Below are 21,994 nucleotides of genomic sequence, written 5' to 3'. Positions count from 1 at the left end.
GGGTACGATTCAATACCACACAAAACAATAATCTAAGATACAACAGGACATGGTACAGTTGGGTTCAACACTACATGTCAGCCCTGTGATTTGCTGGTGAACAGTCCAGGGTGTAACCCCGCCTCTTGCCCAATGACAGCTGGGATCTACTCCAGCGACCTTGAACGGGAAAAGTGGTAAAGATGATGGATAGACTGACACAATATGATATGATCGATACGATGTGATCGTGTTGGTTGGCGTTAATCAAAGATGGAAGTGACTGACATGAGAATAAAGAGCGATTTCAAGGACGTTTCTTCGGGTCAGGAAGTGAAATTAATCATGAATGTTGGATCTGAATAACACAAGAATGACGAGCAGAAACACAAGCATGGCTGTACATCGTTTATTGCAATATTTGAAACTATAAAAATAACAGAGCGCTGTTCATTCTGTGTCTGCTTGTTAACACACTGACTGAAACCTTGGGAGAGCAGACAGATAAACTCTGCTGAGCTGGTCGGTTACAAATAAAACCTTCAAAATGGTACATTTATTATTTTCTGTAATCGTTGAGGGATAGCTGTCCTGTACGAGAGTGGGTGAGGCTGGTGCAAAAGTTAAAGCACTGAAATCTTCAGCATCAAAACATTGATGTTGTTTTTTCTGAAAGGTGACGATGTATTGGCTTATCAGGATGTAAAGATGGAGGTCTTCTGACAGAGGATGTTCTTGCACCATCAGTGGGAGCAAAAATGAGTTGACATGTTGAACTCGTTCTTTCACATAGTTAAACTGGAGCCGTACATACGACCATACATTTTAATAAATGTTAGTTCACAAAGGCCAAGGGGTCCCGCTCTGCTGTCATGCCAGTGTTTTCTTAACAGCTGATTTCATGCAAGCCCTCATCAGCTGATAAGCTTCAAAGCCTCCTATTGGCTGATGATCACACTCATGCCGCCTTATTTAAGCTGCTCTAGCTGCCTACTCTTTGCAGCTCCCTCTGCAGGCTTCATATGCTCCCCTCCTCCACCCAGATCCTCCTTTATTGTGTCTGACTTAAGGTCATGATGTTGTCATTGATGTTTGTTGTTTGGGGTTTTTGCTGCTTCTCTCCCTGACTTAGGCTAACCATGTAAGCACAGGGAGATCCAAGACATGAGCCATACCACCAAAAATAAATAACTGCAAATTAACTACAAACTAGTCCAGACTGAACTTTGTTTTCCCCCCGAGATCTCGACTTATTCGCTTCCTTACCTCAGGATACCAACGCTGGGTTTCCTTTGATGAAGAAATCATTCCAGGTTTTTTTTGGATCTCAAGAAACTGTTTTATCAACACAGAAAAACCAGCGTTGTTAGCCCGAGATAACGATGTGAGTAAGTCGAGATCTCGAGCAAAGCAAGTGAAATGTTCTTGTTATCCGAGGATGATTGAGTTGAATAAACGTATGAATGTTTGTCTGTTAAGTTAGTGAAGAAGCAAACAAATCGCTAACTGACATCCCCTTTAATAGTTTACTGAAATAAATAGCTCGATTCCTCCTCCATGGATTTCATCTCGGTCTGTGTTGTTGTGTTTATGGTGCGTTCCATTGGATCTCGGAAAGTCGGAAATCCAGAGTTCAGGTCTGATATGTCTTCAGGAAGTCGCCCCCTGAAGTCAGGATTCAGATTCAGAGAACCTTTGGTAGCCCGAGTTAAAATCCAACATGGCCGATTTGTGCATCAACAGAACAGTTAAGCTGTAACTGTTGTCTTTATTAGCAGCGTTGTCCTCGTTTTGTGTAGTTAAATCAATCACAAAGATAGTTAGGGATTGGGAGTCTTTGGCTCTCTCAAGATTCAATTGAGAATCTATTTTCGATTCCAAACGATTCTGGATTCATGGAGCTGCTCCAGTCATCTGTGAGACTGGCTGAATTTCTTGTTGCTCCATTTGACATTCTACTGAGTTAAAAAGCCAGCCTTAGCACTCAGCAGGGAGTGACTGATCAGCCAAAAAAAACTGATTTTTGGAATTTATTAATCTATTTCAAATCTCAGAAGATAAGAATCTCCATTTTTACACAAATCAATTTTTTCCCCCACCCCTACGGATATTCCAGGATCGTATAAGTTCTACCTGTGGACATGTTGTCCTGTTATTATCGCATGTAAACTATCACTTTGTGTGTTGTTATCGTCTGGTATTAGCTAACAAGACAAAGGTGCTCCTGGAGGCATCCATGTTGCTTGTCCAATTTGTTGCTAACTCGCAACTGGAATGCGGTTAACTCATTCCCAGTTCAGAGATCCGAGGTAAATGGAACGCACCATTATGCTATACAAACACCACTGTGATCTCAGTACTGGTTTATTATACCAGTTCATCCCCATCAGTCAATAATAATCCCTGAATGTAAACTCAAAGAAATCTTTTAGTATTTATTGAAGTCCCTGATGTGCACAGTAACACCAGTAACACCAGTAACACCAGTTGACTTGATCGAGGTGTGTGATGAAAAGTTGAACTTTGACCTGTAAGGAGAATAAAATACAGAAACTGTGCGGGGATCATCAGACGTGGTTCCAGCCTCGTTATGACTCAACGGTTAAATGTCCAACAGAAGAAAACGCAGAGGCTGAAGATGAAATGAACGCCGCCTGATGGATCCCTTTTTTGTTTGTCCATTCAAACCAGTCCTTAGTGTCACTGGAAGGTGTTCCCGTTGGGTCGGATCATCATGGTCACTCTCTTCAGAGAGTATGAGCCTCCTCTGAACTCGGCCCAGTAGACCCCGTCCTGGTACCGGCTCTTGTAATGTCCGCCGCGGTACCACACGCCGTTCAGGTTGGAGTGAGCGCAGGCGTTGTACCACCAACCGCCCTTCTGGTAGTGAGCACAGTTACCTGCAAACACGAGACAAAACCAGTCAGAACGAGGGGAGGGGGGGGGGCGCTGTAGACGTATCTCCAATCACACAAAGACAGAAGAGTTCCAAAGAAGAAGAGAAAATCACATCAACGTGGCAGAATGGCGTTTGTTGTTGCCCTGCTGTCGTTCTTGTTCTGCTTGTCTTTAAATATCAGGTTTTCATTATCTGATCATCAGGATGCACTGACTGCCACTACTGCTCTGACTACATTTGAGATGCTAAATTAAAGACCTGTGCTGCAGCTCCACGAGTGTTCAATGGTGGACGTTACTCTCCTAAGCCCTTTTTGTCCTCCAGGCCTCTTGATGGTCACATGACTGAAAGCTATGATTTCCATCTTGGTACTACCTTTTTCAACAGAGCAGTGAGGCAGAATAAAGGAGCAGCATTCTCGCCATTAAGAGGCTAAAAGTGACTTTCAAATATTTGTAAGTCGAAACAAATCTATGAGGCTGCTATGACCTGGGAGGCAGAGTTGGTGGTTTGATCCCCACCCTCTTCTCGTCCTTATTTTGAAGCGTCATCAGGCGCTCAACCCTTAAAGGCTTTATATGCGATTTTTCACACTTAAATATAATAGAAATCAAGTAAATCCTCTGAAAATAACTCTGTGAGTCATGACTGTCTACAATGGGTGTAACACCCGAGTCCCACTGTCTGTGATGCTTTCAGAGTTTTCAGAGTCCTATCTTCACTTTGTTTACATCGCCCGGACGGCTGGCTGACTCCTCCCCTCGTGTATAAAAGTTGTTTAATTGAGGGACTAGAGAAAAGAAGAATAACATACTGTACTCACTGCTTAACTGTGTTTCTAGATCACGCTCATTTCGGTTAAATTTACATGCAGTGTGAAGATACGACCATAATAAAGATCGCTAGCAAGCATGCTAACACAACAATGCAGCGCAAGTTGTTTTGGTTTCATGCTGGTGCTCAAGGGCGACATCTGCTGGATCAATAAATCGCATATAAAGCCTTTAACTTCTCCCAATAACCCCGTACAAGGCGTGCGTCCCTACTATTGGTGTTTTGTTTTTTGCATTAATGGGTTCAATCATCAGGTAAACCAGTTGCCAACGCAGTCGCTGTTTTTTTGCAACTGAAAAGCGCACCAACATTCAGGATGGCGGTTGCCTTCCCTCACCTGTGTAGACGTCGTGGTCTCGGTCCAGTGTGGTGAACTGCTTGCCGTTGTGCCATGTCAGAGAGTCTCCGGCGTTGCCATGGTACCGGCCCACTCGCAGCTTGTAGAAGTCGGACTCGGGCTCCAGTCTGAAGCTGGCGTACTCTGCGAAGGTCCTCCGTCCCGTCCAGTCCTCCAGGGTCACCAGCAGCTTGTAGGTTCCCTGATTGGTCAGCCAGTGGATGTTCTCCAGTCCCAACCAGTACTCCCCGTCGATGTTTCCAAAGCCTTGCTGTGAAAGAAAGACATGAAACCAGTCAGGGACAACTCTTTCCTACCACATGATTCACCTGGACATGCCAAAGTGGTGCTCTTGTTTTTAAACGTTACAAGAGAGAAGCAGTCCCCCTCCCCCCACCGCCGTCTTGGACGCACTCGAGAACTTCCAGAAACAAACCAACCGTGTTTCCAGCGTGTGGCGAGGCTGATGTCAGAGCGAGAGGCTGAGAGTCGCGGTCAAAGCAGCAGAGTTCCCTGTGTGTCTGAATCCAGCTTCACTTACATCACACATGGATTCAATCAGGAGGGATTTTTTCTCTGCCAGATGAGAGCGTGTAATTGGCTCTAAGTGATGTATTGAGTCATGGGAGGGGGGGGGGGGAGGGGGGGGGGTTGGAGGACGACTGTGGAAGAACTTTGTTGGTTTTGGTTTTGTTTAAAGTTCTGAGAGTTTCTGCACATTGAGCTGTCCTCACCTCAGACCACAGGATGTTCATCTTTAGCATCAGACTGGCCAACGCTTTACAGAAGCCGACGGAATCCAAAGACTGAATAAAACGTCTTCAGAGAAAACGTGCGCTTGCCGTGTCTTCCACCAACGGCTCGTTGCCTTCTTGGATGTGTGCAGCTCTGAGAACATGTTTGTTTTCTATGATTGGATCTCAGTTCTCGTGATGTGATCTCATGGATTATTCTCTGTTTTTCTTAAGATTACTCACATGTTACACAACGAGGTGGAGCGGCCCAACACGCTCTGTTTGTCAGAAGACAGACTTCAGCTGTGAGAGCTTAATGTACTTTAATCATTTCATCACTGAGACCTTTATTCACCTCCCCAAAAGCGTCGGATTTTCCTTCTCAATTAGGATTTATTGGATGTAATTGTTGTATGATGGGAACGCCAACCTAAATGTTAACTATAATAACTTCTATTTCAACATGTTGGGGAAAGAATTGAGCTTTTTAAAAAGAAATCATCTCATGCTGTTTCTTGTTCCACTTCACTGGAATACAAATATGACAGAGTACCTCCGACTGATTTAGATGAATTGCTTTAACATTTTGTGAGCTCGGACTAATGTTGCTAGAACCTCAGTGTTGTTGAAACATGAACCTGATAGCAGATAATGTTGGGAGAATAATGAGTGATGGAAAACGATCGGGATGGTGCAATGAAATAAAACGACCTGTTTAAGACCTGGAGGAAGTGAGTGGAGTTAACGGTCAAAGTGTAAAAAACGTGTGCATGGTGCATCCATGATGATCCATGAAATGTGTGATAATGTAACGCTTCAGGTCAGACATGGAGGTCAGGACACCTCTGGATCAATCTGAAGATAATTTTTTAAATCTGTCTTTCATTCATTATTCAGTTTAGGAAAGTTAAGAGCTGAATTACTGGAGATAATCAGATTAGTCTCCAGCTCGTCTTCATGACGATGATGCAGATTTGGGACTTCCTGTTTCTTATTCTCTCTCCTCTTTCCGTCTCTGCAGCGGCTCTCTGCTTCTTCACATGTTGTTCATATTAAAAGTGGTTTCAGATCTTCTTGCAGCTCAGTGGAAAACAGTTTTTGTTTGGTCAACCACGACTTTGGTAGACACTGAAACATCTTAATGACTATCAGATGTTTCTGCACTAAATTATCTACACTGATGGATCCCAGAGGAAAAATCGCACTGACATTATTCATCCCCTGATGTTTCCTGTTGCTCCACCAAGACGTACTGAGACGTCTTAACGACGGTGGATTGAATTCAGTGAAGATGCTCAGAGGATGAACCCCTTCTCTTTCAGCATGTTCACGTTGTTGCATGTTGTCGAGCTTGTTTGAGACACACAGCTCACTCAGTCCATGTGAGGATTGTTTCTCTGTGCAGCAAAATGTGCTGAAGCAAGTCCTGCATCAGCATGCTGCATTTCATGAATATGTATTGGGGCAAACTTTGGCTTTTTCCAGTACTAAAGATCATAGAAGTTTGGATGTTGGAACAAAGTCTAAGTTTGCACGTCGACTTGGGTAAAAAGGCACATGTAGCTAATCTCCACATTCCCAATGTGCCGCCTCACAGAGATACTAGCATGGCTGCAGTCTTTAAATCATGCTTCTGACTCTTCCTGCGTTCAGATCATCTCTGTGTATTTGCAGCTGAATGTCTCAGAACCATCTTGTAACCAGTTTACGGTACAGTACTGTAGATGGTTGTGTAGAGCCTCGTCATCGTTACCTTGTACGTCTCCCAGTTCCTGAAGAAGTTGACGGATCCGTCCTGGCGTCTCTGGATGACGGTCCAGCCTCCTGGGTCGTGCCTCTGGTCGCACCACACCTGCATGAGTTTGTTGCTGTTGTCTGGTTTGAGGAGGAACATGCCGCTGGTGGAGTATCTGCTCTCCAGAGCCTCCAGACAGTCTCTGAACGGACCTGCAGGAAAAAGACACATCATGCTCAGTGAGGGAGCTGTGTGTGGCTGGCGTTCACTTCCTGCACTGTGCTGCGGTCTGCGGGAGATCTTCCCAACAGCCTCTGCAAGACGCCGACAACATCAAACAGAATACTAAACACAGAGATGGAGAGAAGTGACAGCTGACCATGTGGTTTGAGAATTAACTAAAGCTTTCCATTCCGTGATGCTGGCAAACATTCATTCAACCAAAACGTTATATAAACTGTGCTGCTAACATTTTACTGCACATGGAAACACAGAGAGAGAGCACATTAAAATGAGTCACTCAGACTTCATCAAACCGTTACTTAAAGGTGTCGGTGGCTTAGTTTGTCCACCTTTAAGTCCCAGAAAGCTTTGCAGCATTGTGGATACACAATAGTGATGCTACTGTGTGTATGAAGGATAAACACTAGAGGGGGTCAGAGAGTCTGCATGTTGAGACACCAAGCAGCATGGGGTCACTTCTCTGTTACTGACAATCAGCATCTGGATCTGAACAAGTCTGATCAAATCATAGTCTGCATGATTCTTCTGAGACTCAAATATGAATCCTAAACAAAACAAAGAAATCGTGACCTTTGTCAGTGCTCTCACCTGAGGGCTCGTTAGTGAAGCTGTAGACGGTGCTGGGCATTGTGGGTAGTGGAGGCGGTAAGGCTTTGGCATTCTGGTCGTTCTGGATCTCGTTGGTCATGGGGTTGTTGGTGTGTCGGGGGTATGTGGGGGGGTGGAAGGGCCTGTACCCTCCGGGAGAGAGAGCGGGTCTCTGAGGCGGGGGAGGAGGGAGGACAGGAGGCTGAGGCTGGACTGGACGACTCCTCTCCTGCACCCCTCCGTATGTTTGGTGTCCTCCCCCATAGGAGTGTCCTCCCCCCCTCCTGCAGGTCTCCTCCAGCTGCTGCAGCAGGGCGCTCTGGTTGCTGGCAAGCGCCGTCAGGTGCTGGTACTTCAGCTCCAGATCTTGGTATCGCGAAGCGAGTTGGCCCATCGAGTTGGTCTGGTTGAGGACCCGCGTCTCGAGTTGCGACGCCTCGAGGGCATTGTCCCGTTTGCGGATGATCTCGTGCAGGAGCTGCATGTAGAGCTGCGTCACTCTGGAGTTCATGTTGCGGCTCTCTTTCCGGAGCAGCTTCACCTCGTTCACCAGACCCCCGTCCACCTCCACCAGCCGCTGCAGCACCTCGATCTGCAGCCGCTGCTTCTTCAGCTCGCTGTTCAGAAGCTCCAGCTCCTGCTTGTTGACCCGGTTCTCCAGCAGGGCATCAGGCTCCTTTGAGTTCACACAGATGGCCCCTGTATTTTTCTGCTGAGGGACGATGAAGGTGTAGGAACATTTGTCTGTTTGGGTCGCGCTGTGGTCGACCACGGCACGTTTCTGTCTGTTTGTTGTGTACAAAAAGTCTCTCTCCAGGATGTTATCGCTGGTCCCGATATCCTGAGCCTCGTCCTGGCGAGACAACTCAGGTCCAGAGAGAACCAGGACCAGCAGCAAAACCACCACAGGGACGATCATGGCACAGTCCGGCTGCACCACTAATAAGAATCTCTGCAACAGAGAGGAAGGGGGGGCACAATCAGTTGAAGTTTCAAAGGCACACAGTCTATGTTTTTGCAGTTTTTGCTTCTCTTCCAAATAAATCATTTTGCACATTACATTTCTCTTGTGTCTGCAGGAGCACAAATCTGCTTCGGTTTAGTTTTTCTGTTTCTGTTTGTACCTTGATGGAAAAGTTGACTCGTCAAATACATCCTGAAGTCACAGAGCAAAAAGATCATTCACTTGGAGAATATTCTTGTTGCTTGCACACTTTGAATGTCGGCTTAGTTTTCGTCTGTATTCATTTTGTTAACAAAAAACGTGAAAAATGTTGAGACGAGTTAGTGAAAAGCTAAAAATAGATCTTTGACAACTCTGAAGACACATTTTGTTTTCACTGACAAGAGACGAGGCTAAAATGTTTGTGGTGGTCTGTTGGACATTTACAATCCACTGTTGATCGAAGCTGTCCTTGTGAGCTGCCAGGCAGGAAGCAGCAGCTGGAGGAGGAGGGGGTGCGTGAGTGCGTGCGTGCGTGCGTGCGTGCGTGCGTGCGTGCGTGCGTGCGTGCGTGAGTGCGTGCGTGAGTGCGTGTGAGTGCGTGTGAGTGAGTGCGTGTGAGTGAGTGCGTGCGTGCGTGGCAGAGCAACAGAGAGAGCACAGCTGACGTGTCAACGAGCGTTCACAAGCTAACGATGGCCTGCCCAAGCTGTGAGTGACTCAGGTCTGTAAAATGCTAAGGCGTCCCTTTAAACCGTTTATAGGATAAATCGAATGTGCAAACATTTATGACACTTTGACGTCTTGACACCAACTTCTCGTTACTAAAAGGGTCAAAATGACTAAAATGTGACTAAAACTACTTCACACTTCCCTCTAAGGACTTAAGACTGAATCTAGAATAGTTGCAGGATCTGACACTTTGGCTCTGTGTGTGACTGTTTCTGAGGATCTCACGTTCTCACACACTTGATGCTGTAATGGGAAGCTGTGCAGAAGTACAAAAGGGGAGCCATGGTAGCAGATTGTTTTTCAAGCTTTCATCACCGCTAACGTCTTCCAGGAGTCTCAACGTGTCCCTTTTTATCCACATATTTAAAAGATTATCGAGTCCAGTCCCCCCTGGCTCGGCCGCTCTGAGCAACTGTAAACGCCTCGGCCTCCTGACGGGGTCATACAGAGTAGTTTTCTGAATCATAACCAAGGATGAAGCTCTCATTTTAAATAATGACAGATCTATATGCTCATATAGAAGTCCAGAAAACGGGAGAACAGCTCTTTTTGACATTTTCTCTAAAAATACTTGTTTCATTCTTTTAATAATTCATAACTTATCAGAGATCTTTAATGAACAGAGAGACCCACGCACTGACCCTGACTTGGATCATTCCAGTGAAAACATGTCCTCTTTATTAAACTATGACTAAGATGTCCTGCTCACGCTCTATTGTCTCAGACGTTGTGTAACAACACTTGTCTCTGTGTTTTCGATGCTGCTTCTCTTCTGGTTTTGGGGCTAAAATGTTTCACTGCTCGGGAATGTTCTCCAGCAGAAAGAGAGGATCCTCCCCTCGCACAGTCTCTGTTATCACATGTTACTACATCATCACACCTTCTGCCAGCGGTTGCCTCAGATCAGCCGATTCTGTCACTGTTGGTGGACATCATTGTTTTCCCATCATGCAACAGGCTCTGTGGTTTTGGATCAAAGACTGTAAATCAAATTTATGGTGCACATCGGTGAGCTCAGCATGTGGGCAGAGAAAAGTTATTTAGTGTTTTCATATTCCTGCTGCAAGGCAAAAGAAACTCATGGAGTCGTCTGCAGAACATAAAAAACGTTCCCAGAGCAACACACGAGTCCCCGCATCACGTCCAACAAATGCTTATGAGGCAATCTGTTTTAAGGAGAAGTGCTCAACTGTTGGAAGGTGGATGAAGATTTGTAGACGGGTTTGTAGAGCCGAGGAAACACGTCTCCTGGTCCGGCATGCGGCGGTCAGAAGGACTTAAATCACAACTGCACAATATTTTGGAATTCCCTTCACCGTCTTTTCACTCAGTATGTTTACAAGCAGTTCAAATATGTTCATTTATCGTGGTAGTCAGACTTAAACCAGACTTTTAAAATTAATTTTAACGTATTAAAGGTCACATTTTCTGTTAATACCCTTCACCCCTAATATGTTTCTCTAGTCCATCTACAAACCCCCCAATGATGCTCCTCTTTTCAGAAAATGTGTGCTCAAACAGGCTGTTAGGAGATTTTCCCTTCATGACATCACAAAGGGCAGTAACCCCTCCCCCAGGTGGGTGACACGCCCACAGCTAGGTGTTTGTTCTGCCCTCTGAGTCTGCCTTCTCACTGTAAACAATAGGACATGGAGCGAGAAAGCCCAAGACACCAAGCCAGAGAGGGGGCGTGGTCAAACACAGCTCATTTACATATTTAAAGGTACAGACACAGAAATGAGCTGGGCTGAAATAGAGGAGTTTATAGACATGATCAAATACAGGATCAAAGTGAATTTAGAACAAGAAACTTCACACACATGTTTTGAGGAGCTCTGAGACTTAATTACACTAGTTCAAAAAGGAGGAGGATATGTGACCTTCAAATCTCACCCCCTCTCTATTTGTAACCATCTATTCAGCTAGCTTCCAATAGTTGAACCCATGAAATGATGCAATTTGTTGCTCATTTTTGTTTCCATGGTACTGACAGGTCTCGATATCTTTTGGTATTTACGAGTATCATATCCAAGTTTTAAATTGTGGGGGCGCTGGTGGCGCAGTGGTTAGTGCGCGCTGCCCCACGTATGGAGGCCATGGCCCAGGTTCGAATCCCACCTGTGGCTCCTTTCCCACATACCATTCTCTCCTCTCTGTCCCTGATTTCCGACTGTCCTATCTCTCCATTAAAGGCACAAAAAGCTAAAACATAAATCTTTAAAAAAAAAACAGCCGCCCTCCGACCAATGGGGTGATGTCACTGCAGCTACGCTCACTTCTATTTAAACTCAAACATCCTCTTTGGTTTTATTTCAGATTATAACATCACAACGTTTCACACAGAATGATCTGAGCTTCACGTTAGCTGTGAAACGTGTGTAATCCAGCTTGTATTCCCTGATCTCCAGCCGGGGAAGTGTTTTTCTTTGGCTTTAAAGTGAGTTGGACTCATTAATCAGTTACTCGTGTTTCTACTGCCGGGCCTGAATCTCTCTGCAGCACTAATTTAATTGGACACACTTTTAAACGGGCCCAGACCACAGACACGTGTTTTAGATTATGCGATTTCCATGTCTGTGTTATCTGACATGTTCACACTTGTTCATCAGACGTTTGGCGCCGACACGGACTGAGGCTCAAACTGTTAGTAGAATAATCGGTTCATGGGTTGGACTGTTGACAGAGAATAGTGGGTGAGTCGTTTAATAATGGAAAAATCACATAAGTCTACTTTAGAGGAAACCTGCCGACGAGGTTATCTCTATTTCTAGAGCTGAGATGCGCCGCCTAGTGGCCATGGCTGCATTACAGCTTAGACACAACATTTAACCGTCAACGATGGCCTACATTCAGGTTGAAAAGTGAGGATGAAGGGGTTAATCGTTTAAAGTCGACCCATTCAGCTGATCTCCATCTTCATAAAGTGTTACCATGCTGGACGTTCAAACTAAACGTGGGTAAAGTTTCAGATCATGAGGTAAACGCATGTTGGAGTAATCCCAGGAGGAGTCTGCAGAGGGCACTAAACGGCTTGTTCTGCAAATCACGCCATAGTCCCCCGATATGAAATGAAGAATTTCACAAGACGGCTTCAGTCCTCCATGATAGCGTCTGAAACCTCTTACATAGACTCTCTTCTCCCAGCACTGAAGTACAGCCCTCCCCTGGCAGCCCTGGCAGCCCTGCAGCGTTATGCCCCCAGAGAGCTGGCCAATCAGAAGAAAGTTGGCATGTGGGGAGGCGGGGCCTTAAAGAGACAGCAGCTGAAATAAGGGCTTTTACTGACACCGGGATCAGATAAATAAGATCGTGTAAAGCTGCTCTGTTGGTTTCACAGACTGACGACATGATGGGGGGAACATGAGGAGGAGACGGGAGCTTTAAGGTGACTCGTCATTTTCATCCCTTATTCGCTGAACGCTGCCTCCTCCTGTTCGTCACCCTTTAGAGATCTTTATACACTCGCAGCCTGTTGGAGTCTGGACCAGTCTCAGGTTTTCCTCTCGGCTGTTGGACAAAGTAGACGTTGTGACTTTCATGGTGTAGAGTGGTGGAAACAGAGCGTGGATGAACATGAGAGGGAGCTCTGTCTGCTGAATGAGATGATTGAATGAGAGGTTAACCACACCGAAGTTAAAACGAGCCTCTGTGTTCTGATTCATTTTTTACTGTCAAAGACTGAGTCTGTATTTCTTAATGGGGTCTCTGTAGAGCGACACTGTTCAAACATGAGGTGGTTTTATATCGTAGACCCTGATGGAGAGGAGTCTGAAGCTCGTCTATTTAACTTCTCTTAGTGCTGAAAATGTGATGCAGCTTCCTTAGGGCTCATTTTGCACAAATGAAACTCTTGGCGTGCTTTTATTAATGTCCTTCAGAAAAGTGCAGCGATTCGACTGTTTTCTATTTTGTGTTTTATTTTTGTCCTGAAACCAGGAAATCAGTGGTGGAAAGATTTCTAATAGATGTGGTTTTGAAGCTATCTGCAGTGTTTTTTTTAGCTCTGTTTAAGAGTTAATTTCTCTCCTGATCATGGCATAAAGTAAGCCCCGCCCCCAAACACCTGAACGACGGCGTCATCACAACAAACACACACACACACTTCAATCCTAGAACATATTTCTCTGTCGAACACGCTGTGCTGTCGTACTGAATAGTCTGTTAATGAGCTGAGTGCACATGTGTGATACTGAGCAGTCATTACAGGATCAGAGACACACACACACACACACACACACACACACACACACACACACACACACACACACATAGTGGTTGAAGGTCTGTGTGTCGCTGCAAAGTGTCACCTGTCAGACCTGAGCTCTCTGTAAAACTCAGCTCTTAAAATCAGCTCAGGCTCAGATCACCATCTGTCAGACACACACACACACACACACACACACACACACACACACACACACACTCGCACTCACACACACACGTTTACGACCTCACCGAACGCTTACCCTGAAGTCTGATCATTCAGAGAGAATTGAGTTAGAAACTTTTCCTCCTCGTCTCTGCTCACATAAACACACGCACACACAAACACACGCGCACACACACAAACACACACACGTTTATGACCCAACACAACAAGTCTTATCAATCGGGGGAATTACAGGACAAAAATTAATGAGACAAACCAGCTTTATCCCCGTTTCTGCTTTAATCTTTCTTTCTGTCTCTGCTCAGTCTCAGTCCATCACACACAAACGTCCACAAAGACACACATACGTGCACACACACACACACACACACACACTGACGTCCACACAGACACACACACGTGCACACACACACTGACGTCCACACAGACACACACACGTGCACACACACACTGACGTCCACACAGACACACACACGTGCACACACACACTGACGTCCACACAGACACACACACGTGCACACACACACTGACGTCCACACAGACACACACACGTGCACACACACGTTCGGCAGCAACAGTCTCGTCTGCGTCTGGTCTCTGAGACGTGACAGGTCTGTGGAGCTCTTTAACCTGCGTGGTGGAGGGAGTGGGGGGGGGGAGAGAGACGCTCGTCTGTCCTCATTCAGCAGATTCAGTCTGAGTGTCTTCTGACCACCAAACCCTGAAACAACTGCTGCTCATTTTGAAGCGGACGTTTTCCTCTCTAGGTTCTTTAATTCATAAACAAAACTCCTGAAAACTTCTCGAGGTGAGCTTCCTGTGTGAATGCAAACTCGGACTTAATCCAGAATTTTTTTCCACCCTGCCCCCTGTTAAATTACCTTGTGAAGTCGGGGTGAGCAGATGTGAGATTGCAGCGGAAAGTTTAAGTAAAATTCACAACGACGAGCTTGCAGGAGGGTGGTGGTGTTTATATTCTGTGATGGGTGCACGACCTTAGACTGTCTGCACCCGACCAGTGTGATCACTGCGCAGATCATCAGCATTATGTTTTCTCTTCTCCACTCTTCAGTTGATCATTTACATCGTGTCTCGCCTCCTGAGATAAACTTGTGGTGATAAAGTATTTCTCCAGAGTGAGGTTCGGAGCCTGGTGGTGTCGGAGCGAGGCCGGATTAGAGAGATGTTACCCTGCAGCTCTGTACACACACATCTAGGATTCATTAAGGTTGTTTTTTAAGGAGCGCCCAATGAGGAGTATTTTAACTTTGTCTCGTGCACACTCACATGAGGATGCACGTGCACACGCATGCTGCATCGCTCAGCGGTGCCAACAGTTTCATAATCCAGCACTCATCTACAGCTGGAGGGAAAGCAGCTACGGAGCCTGAGGAGAAGACAGCTGTAACAAGTAAACACGGATGTACACACTCTGGGATTCAAGCTGAAGTTTGAGGAGGAAGGAAATCTCTTAGCTGGAAGCAGTTTAACGCTAACCCCGGCGCTGGCTTTCCCTGGAATTACATCTGTATCCAGAGGCAGAAATGGAGCGCAACACAAGATGACAGACATGGATTGCAGATGGGTTCTGAGATTGTGTGATATGTACTCATAAAAAACTCTCACTGAAGAGGAGGACAGCTGATTTTATTAGATGTAAGTTATGAGATGTAAGCATGATGTTCCCCGCTCATTAGCGTGAATTCACCGATGAAAGACGAGATTGGAAAGTCTACACAGTGTCATCATCCTGTGTTCTGAAGGCTGGAGTTTCACCTCCTTTAAAGGAGAGCTGTGTGTGTGTGTGTGTGTGTGTGAGGCTGCAGTGTGTGATAATCGTCTCACTCACCTCGGGTCTCTGTTTTCGTCTCCTGCCTCCTCTGCTCGTCTGACTCCCAGCGTTCAGCAGTCAGAGTCAGTGCTCATGTCGTCTGCGTGTCACTGAATCTTCATCTTCTCTGTTCAAAAAAAAGACGACCATGAAGACGAAGGTCTTTTGAACGGTCCCGTCAGAGGTCGATCATGCAGCTGGAAGACGTTGTTCGTTCATTGGCTGATTCTGAAGGATTCTCTACCTGACGATCCTTCACTGAGCTCTCAATCTGTTCCTCCTCTTCCTCCGTCTGCTGCCATCACTGTGACTCTGATTGTTCTCTAAGTAATAGAGCTGTGAGCTGCAGAGACGCCCACTTTACCCTCCCCTCCACAACAAGGAGACTCCCCCCACACACACACACACACACACACAAACCCTCCAGCCGGCCCAGCACTCCCACTGAGGAGAAGGCTGGGAGGACTGGGAGGGCTGAGCGGCAGCTGCATGTGCTGCAGGGAGGTCCTGAACTCGCACTCACTCAGAAGGAAACCACCAGAAACTGAGAAGCAGACTAGAAGACGTTCATGTTTGTTTTTCTTCAGTTTTTGCAGAATCGTAAAGATCTGAACCCCAGAGCACCTGAAATATTCCTGTTTCTCTTCAGACTCCAGGATCTTGTAGTCCCCCGGTCGGGTATTTCAGCCTGTTTCTTCCTGCCTGACGTGCAATCTGTAAACTTAGATTTTAATCTGTGAGCTCAGGCGGAGAGACGGTCCATTCACAGGCACAGTTTGTTGTGTTGTCATAGCAATAACATCTCAGTGACTCATCCTGTTTGTTTTTAATCACAAACTGCTGATGTATGATAGGCCGTCATCCACGCAGTCGAGAACATTTGTCTGAGGTCAGCCAGACACGGACGGCGTTTCCTCGCAGACGTTTGGAGAAACTTTGCTTTATTTTTTTATTTTTTTTACTTCCACAGGAGGTCAAAGTACTCGTGTAGAAGTACAGACGCAGCGATCACAGGGAATTAACTTTTTTTTGTAGATGCTGACTGTAGATGGGAAACACACAAAAATACCAATGTACCTGTACTGTCCTGTAAATGGCAATAAACATCTATTCTATTCTAACGAGTGAGGTGTAAAATATCTTCTAGTCGACCAGTCAGATATATTTTGACCCTGATATTGACCTTTAAAAACTGTAAACTGTTATAACCAAACTGTCCAGCAGTTACAATAGTTGAAGTCTTCGCACGACATCTGAGTTTAGCTAGCTAACTGGTGAACTGCTGTGATGGTCATACATGTTATCTAGTGATTCCACTTCACCTAGTAGCATGCCGATGCCTACTAGGGCGCTGTCTTGTTGGTAACTAGTAAATCAGAGCGACTCGATGTCTTCCCCTGTAAGATCCCAACTCTAAGACGAGTAAACTAGGTGGACATTTTGGCTCCATCCTGTTAGATGGAAAAACTTGTTTATTTTCAAAGTGGTTGAAGTCAAAGCTGCAGGTCTGTTTGGAAATGTTGTCGAGGAGGGGAGAGCACGAAGAGACACACGAGAATCTTCAGCTAAATCAAAAGTCAACATCCTAATTCACAAACACAACAAAGAAGCTGCACAATAACAACACAAGCAGCAGCTGAAACCCCTTAAAGGAACATTGAGATTCTCATTGAAGCTCCTCTCTGCAGGGCTGGAAGCTTAGAGAGCGGCAGCAGAGCGTGACACCAGCACTCTTCTTCTTCTCTTTGTTGAAGCTGCTTCCTGTACCTTTAATGTTCACTGTGTGTCACGCCATCCTGACTCTGTTCCTCTCTGCGATTTATAAAGAAGAGCGCTCTGTTCACTCAGCGTGCTCTGATGGAGCCCATAATCACCTGCAGGACGGAGACGACAACTAGAGGTCACACATTCTTTATTCAGAGCAGCAGAGGAGCAGATAAATGATCCACTAAACCAACATCCTGAACTTCCATCTTAACGAGAATAAAGGCTCAATAAATAGATATAAAAACTTTTGTTTGTAGACTTCCTGCAGGGTTTGAATGAGCAGAACATGAACGAACAAATCTACAGAGAAACCTCTTGGATTCAAATCCTCCTCTCTCAAATAAAAAAAGTCTGAAAATAAACGCATAATAACAACGAACTATTCATAGCTTCATAAAATGTCCAACTTTACAGCTGCAGTTCCTCCAGTGTCCACTAGAGTCTTTCTCCTGCAGTGAGTCAGTCTCCATAGAGCCCCATGTTAAAATGTCCAACTTCACAGCCTGGTATAAAAATTAGTCAGGGGGGTGTGGCCTCTTTGAGTGACAGGTGGGAGCTGCTCGCTGTCTGCTAGGTGTCATTACAGCTATCTTAGTCCCCTGACCTTTGACCTCTGGCTGTGTTTGTGCTGTTGGAGCCTTTTGGAGATGAGTATATTATGTAAATATCGGACTAATAATTTGTCTTGATTGTTGCAGTGCCCTCTATGGGTGATGCTGCAGGTCTAAGCGAGTCACTCGTGGTTCTAATTACATTCAGACACAAAGACTCGTTCTTGCCTTGTTTTTCTGCACATCAGGACTTTTTGGATTTTGTTTTTAAAACAAGACACTTGCTGAGTTGAAAATCACATGTGACCGCAGTGAACTGCTGCTGACTGCTGATCCTGGATGACTTTCTGATGTGATGTAATAAAAAATAACTTGTTTGCTGTCGTCAGTGATTAATGGAGACAGGAAGCACAGCTGAGCCACATTGTGTGTCCATCAGCATGACATCATCGGCAAATACTGGTTATCATGTTGCGCAGATGTCGGTGATGGGTCTGGAGCTGCCAGCACAGCTGATATCATGGAGGTCTGATGGTCTCGGGGGGGTTTGGGTGGAACACGTTGAGGAATGTAACATAGAAGAGAGGGTGTTTGAGAGATTTCAAGAAATATGAAGTCTCATTCTGCTCGTCCAAACTCAGTTTACTTACAATTTTGATGTCAAATGTTGGACTCAGTGTCCCATGCTGCATCATTGCGTCTTGCACAAGAGAGCAGGTTTGTCTTGTACAACCGAGGAAGGAGTATTGGTACATGTTTCTTGATAATGCCAAACTACATGACCTGCCTTCTTACTCATGTTCTCGGCTGATTCCTGAAGCTCTCAGCAGCTGCAGCCTTCGATCTCAAGGACTCGTCGTGTTTGTCCCTCCCTGAACTCGCTCTGTCTTTAGTGAAAGTGCTTCTAGTGTGTGAGCGCCATCGTCTGAGCTGCAGTCACCTTAAACTTTAAACTTTGATTCATTCAACATCTTATGTTGAAAACATGTTTGTTGAAATGAAATAACCATATGAATGAAGCAACTCTTGGATAAAAACAAAAACAAAGTATGAAAAATAAATAAAAATAAACTAGAACATTTAGGATAATACGAGGATAAAGGATATCAATATAAAATCACTATTTTTCTCCTGTTGCCCATCCTTAGGCTCCGTGTCAACTAGAGTTATTTTCTCGGCGTCAGCGTCTTTTTTCCGTTGTTTTCAAAGGGTAGAGAGCGTTCGCCCCGAGCGCTCAAGTTGAAAATCGTTCAACTTTCAGAAAGCCGCTGTTAACGTCACCGGCGCTCTTTTCCAAATGTTTGATATTCCCCGTATTTTAGCCTCGTACAGATCGTCTCGCTCCGTGTCTGATCAGGAAATAAACCAGCTGAAATATAAAACATGCAGTAAAAAGTAAAATAGCAGTGTCGCTCATACAGCGGTCATTATCAACAGACTGTTGTTATGGAGACAGGACGGACGAACAGCGCTTTTCTTCTCAGCGCTCAAACACTTCACGCAAACACTCCGAGCGCACAGCCAGCAGATTGACACGGGGCCTAACTTGTGCCGCTCAAACTCTGAGCTTTGAAATCTGTCCAGACTCTGCCTGAGGGGCTCCTCAACATTTCCACGTACTGATTTCCATCTCGGCCTCCTCTGTTGGGCTTTTCCAGCTCTGCACGTTTGCATCGATGTTACTGCACACGTGTTGGAGTGTAAAGAGACCTGATGAAGGCCCCGCCTCCCTCTGGCTTTAGCTCCTGATCTTGAAGTGTTTCAAAATCAAACCTCTCGTCATGTTGGAGGAATCACCTCGTCGTGTTGAAGTCAGCTTATGAAGGTCTCAGACTCAGTCATGTTCTTTAGTCCATCTTTGGACCTGGACAAAGAAGACCTTTATCTCTGTAGCGGTCAGGGCCACAACTTTGGGAATATGCCCGTGCTCTGCTCTGACTGATTATGACATCATCAGTTAGGGTGTAAATCTTTGAATATCTCTAAAGATAAAGAACTGACTGTGATTTCTGTTGGTCTCTGAATTATAAGTGAGTCTCTCAGAAGAACTTGAGGATATATTCGTATATTTTAATGCTCCATAAAATCAAAAAACAGACCCAAGCTTTATAAAAAAAAAACCTGCAGATCCTTAGAGAGAGAGAGAGAGAGAGAGAGAGAGAGAGAGAGAGAGAGAGAGAGAGAGAGAGAGAGAGAGAGAGAGAGAGAGAGAGAGAGAGAGGAGAGAGAGAGAGAGAGAGAGAGAGAGAGAGAGAGAGAGAGAGAGAGAGAGAGAGAGAGAGAGAGAGAGAGAGAGAGAGAGAGAGAGAGAGAGAGAGAGAGAGAGAGAGAGAGAGAGAGAGAGAGAATTGGCAACTTCTCAATACTGAAAAATTTAACACACACCGCTAAAATGTTAAAAACAGTCGGATAGAAACTGTGAGACCGGGTTGGGTTTGTGTGTGTGTCTCTTCCTCTCAGCTGCAGAAGGTCGAGCCTCTCTGACCTCTGCTCTATGACCCCTGAACTTACTGATGGCTGACCTCCTCTCTGATACTAAAGACGTCTCTCACTGCACGGCTGGAGAATTTAGAGTGTGTGTTTGTTGTTGTGTGTAAAATAACTCCTCAGACTGGGACCTGGTACTGATCCGAGTTGATCTCAGGAGGCAGTTTGAGTTAAAAAAGGGCCCAGAAGTGAAAAATGTGACTTTGCACATTTGTCATTAACAACAAAGTGGAGCCTTGTACAGATGGGTTCTGCAGGTTTTGATTCCTGAAGGTTCTGCAGAGACTCTTTATTTCATGCTCTCTGTGTCGGCACATTTAAAGGTTTCTGATCTCCTCTGATCTCCATTTGACAGTAAATCTCTTCCAGTTCAAATCAGCTGATGACATTAATAATTACATCTGTTTTACTCTGTATGCCAACATTTCCAGTCCACAGGTGCATTGTGGGTGTTTTTACTGGAGTTTTATTGTACGTTTTATGAATGCACATTCTTCAGCACGTCCACCTGTGCCCTCTGGACTTTTCCACTGAGCTATAAAACGCTGCGTCTGCTTTCTTTTTCCACTTCCTAACCTCAGAAACACACAGAGCGCTAACACACAGTCTGGACAGCTCAGGTCTGTTCTGGGCTCGGTCCAGACTAACCCTTGTTTGTGGATCAAAAGGGGAAAGTTGTGGACGTTCAGAGTGGTTTATGTTCAGGCAGCTTTAGGAAAAAAAACTGTTCCCTGACCGGAGCAGATTTCTGTCTTTTTTTACTCTCAATAACAATCAGTGTTTGAAAAACAGACACATGGAATCCAGACAAAGATGCCTAAACAAGTTCCTGTCGTGTATCGCTGACCAGGATTTCCGTCAGATTTCCGTCGTCTTGAAGGAAGGACTGATGTAATGGTGTTTCAGCGGAGACACTGTGATGTCACAGAGCTCAGCGTCTCTAACCTCCTGTTAAACATTCAGTAAAAGTCCTCCAGGTTATAGCAGCCTCATGTGCACTGTAAAACATTCAGGAAAACAGTATTAGAAGGAGTTTCCATTGGGCCTGCAGGAGCAGCGTGTCGTGCCCACGTGTCGTACCATCCTGTAACATCTTTACAGAGCTGCGTGTCTCTGTGGGGATGAGGGGTGTCCTGACATGATCTGTAAGTGTAAGAGTTTGTTCTCTGTGCAGGAGATGTGTTTCTGCACAGCCTCCACATCTGTTCTGCATTGATCAGACTGAACGGGTACAGTCAGAGTAGAGAGTGTGGGAATCTGCTGAGTTTTTGATGAGCAGCATCAGGAGAAGCATCAGACTCATAGAAAACACAACAGCACGCACATCCCAACCAATAAGTACAAGATGCTGGACAGAAATACGAAAGCAAAAGGATGCGAGAAGCCGAGTGTACATCCCTGCAGATATTATTCAGAGCAGATTGAGACGTAGCGTTACACCGTGTCAGCGAGCGTCATATATCACATCACAGCGTGTATGATCGCACACTGCATCCGTTAAATATGTAATCTTTGCTTCGTTCATTTCACTTTCCCCTTGTAAACATTGTAACTTGTGGTGCTTTTATTTTGAAGGTGGACAACCTGAAGTGTGGCGCTTTTATTTTGAAGGTGGACAACCTGAAGTGTGGCGCTTTTATTTTGAAGGTGGACAACCTGAAGTGTGGTGCTTTTATTTTGAAGGTGGACAAACTGAAGTGTGGTGCTTTGTATTGAGGAGCCGTTGACTCAAATCTCAACACTGATGCTCGTCAATAAACGGCTCGCTGTGAGCTGAATAAAGTGTTTCTCCTGTGTTGTTGACGCAGGTTAAAGGTCAACATTTTAGACACGGATGTAGAAAACATTTTTTTCCCGTTATCTCCCCTTTGCGAGTGTCAGTGCCTTGTAAAGCGCCCTCGTTCCTCGTCTGTCTACACGAGAGGAAAATAGAAACGGGGCGGT

General features: G+C 45.4%; 2 protein-coding genes across 3 annotated transcripts in view; one reads left to right on the top strand and one right to left on the bottom strand.

Moving 5' to 3' along the window:
- LOC110000699 (ras-specific guanine nucleotide-releasing factor RalGPS1) overlaps positions 1-21,994 on the top strand; it is a 65,969-nt gene that overhangs the window by 19,978 nt on the left and 23,997 nt on the right. The gene's annotated exons all lie outside the window — the stretch shown is intronic.
- On the bottom strand, positions 373-15,554 carry LOC110000701 (angiopoietin-related protein 2). Its single transcript, XM_020656039.3, has 5 exons — positions 15,264-15,554; positions 7,350-8,301; positions 6,537-6,730; positions 4,050-4,320; positions 373-2,879 (listed from the first exon to the last, which is right to left on the bottom strand). Exons 2-5 carry the CDS (start codon positions 8,266-8,268, stop codon positions 2,680-2,682), a joined length of 1,584 nt encoding a protein of 527 aa, XP_020511695.1. The 5' UTR covers positions 8,269-8,301; positions 15,264-15,554; the 3' UTR covers positions 373-2,679.

This window comes from Labrus bergylta, chromosome 17 (genome assembly GCF_963930695.1).
Source record: "Labrus bergylta chromosome 17, fLabBer1.1, whole genome shotgun sequence".
NCBI lineage: Eukaryota > Metazoa > Chordata > Actinopteri > Labriformes > Labridae > Labrus > Labrus bergylta.
Note: the sequence above shows the minus strand (reverse complement) of the source record. Positions and strands in the feature narration are given on the sequence as shown.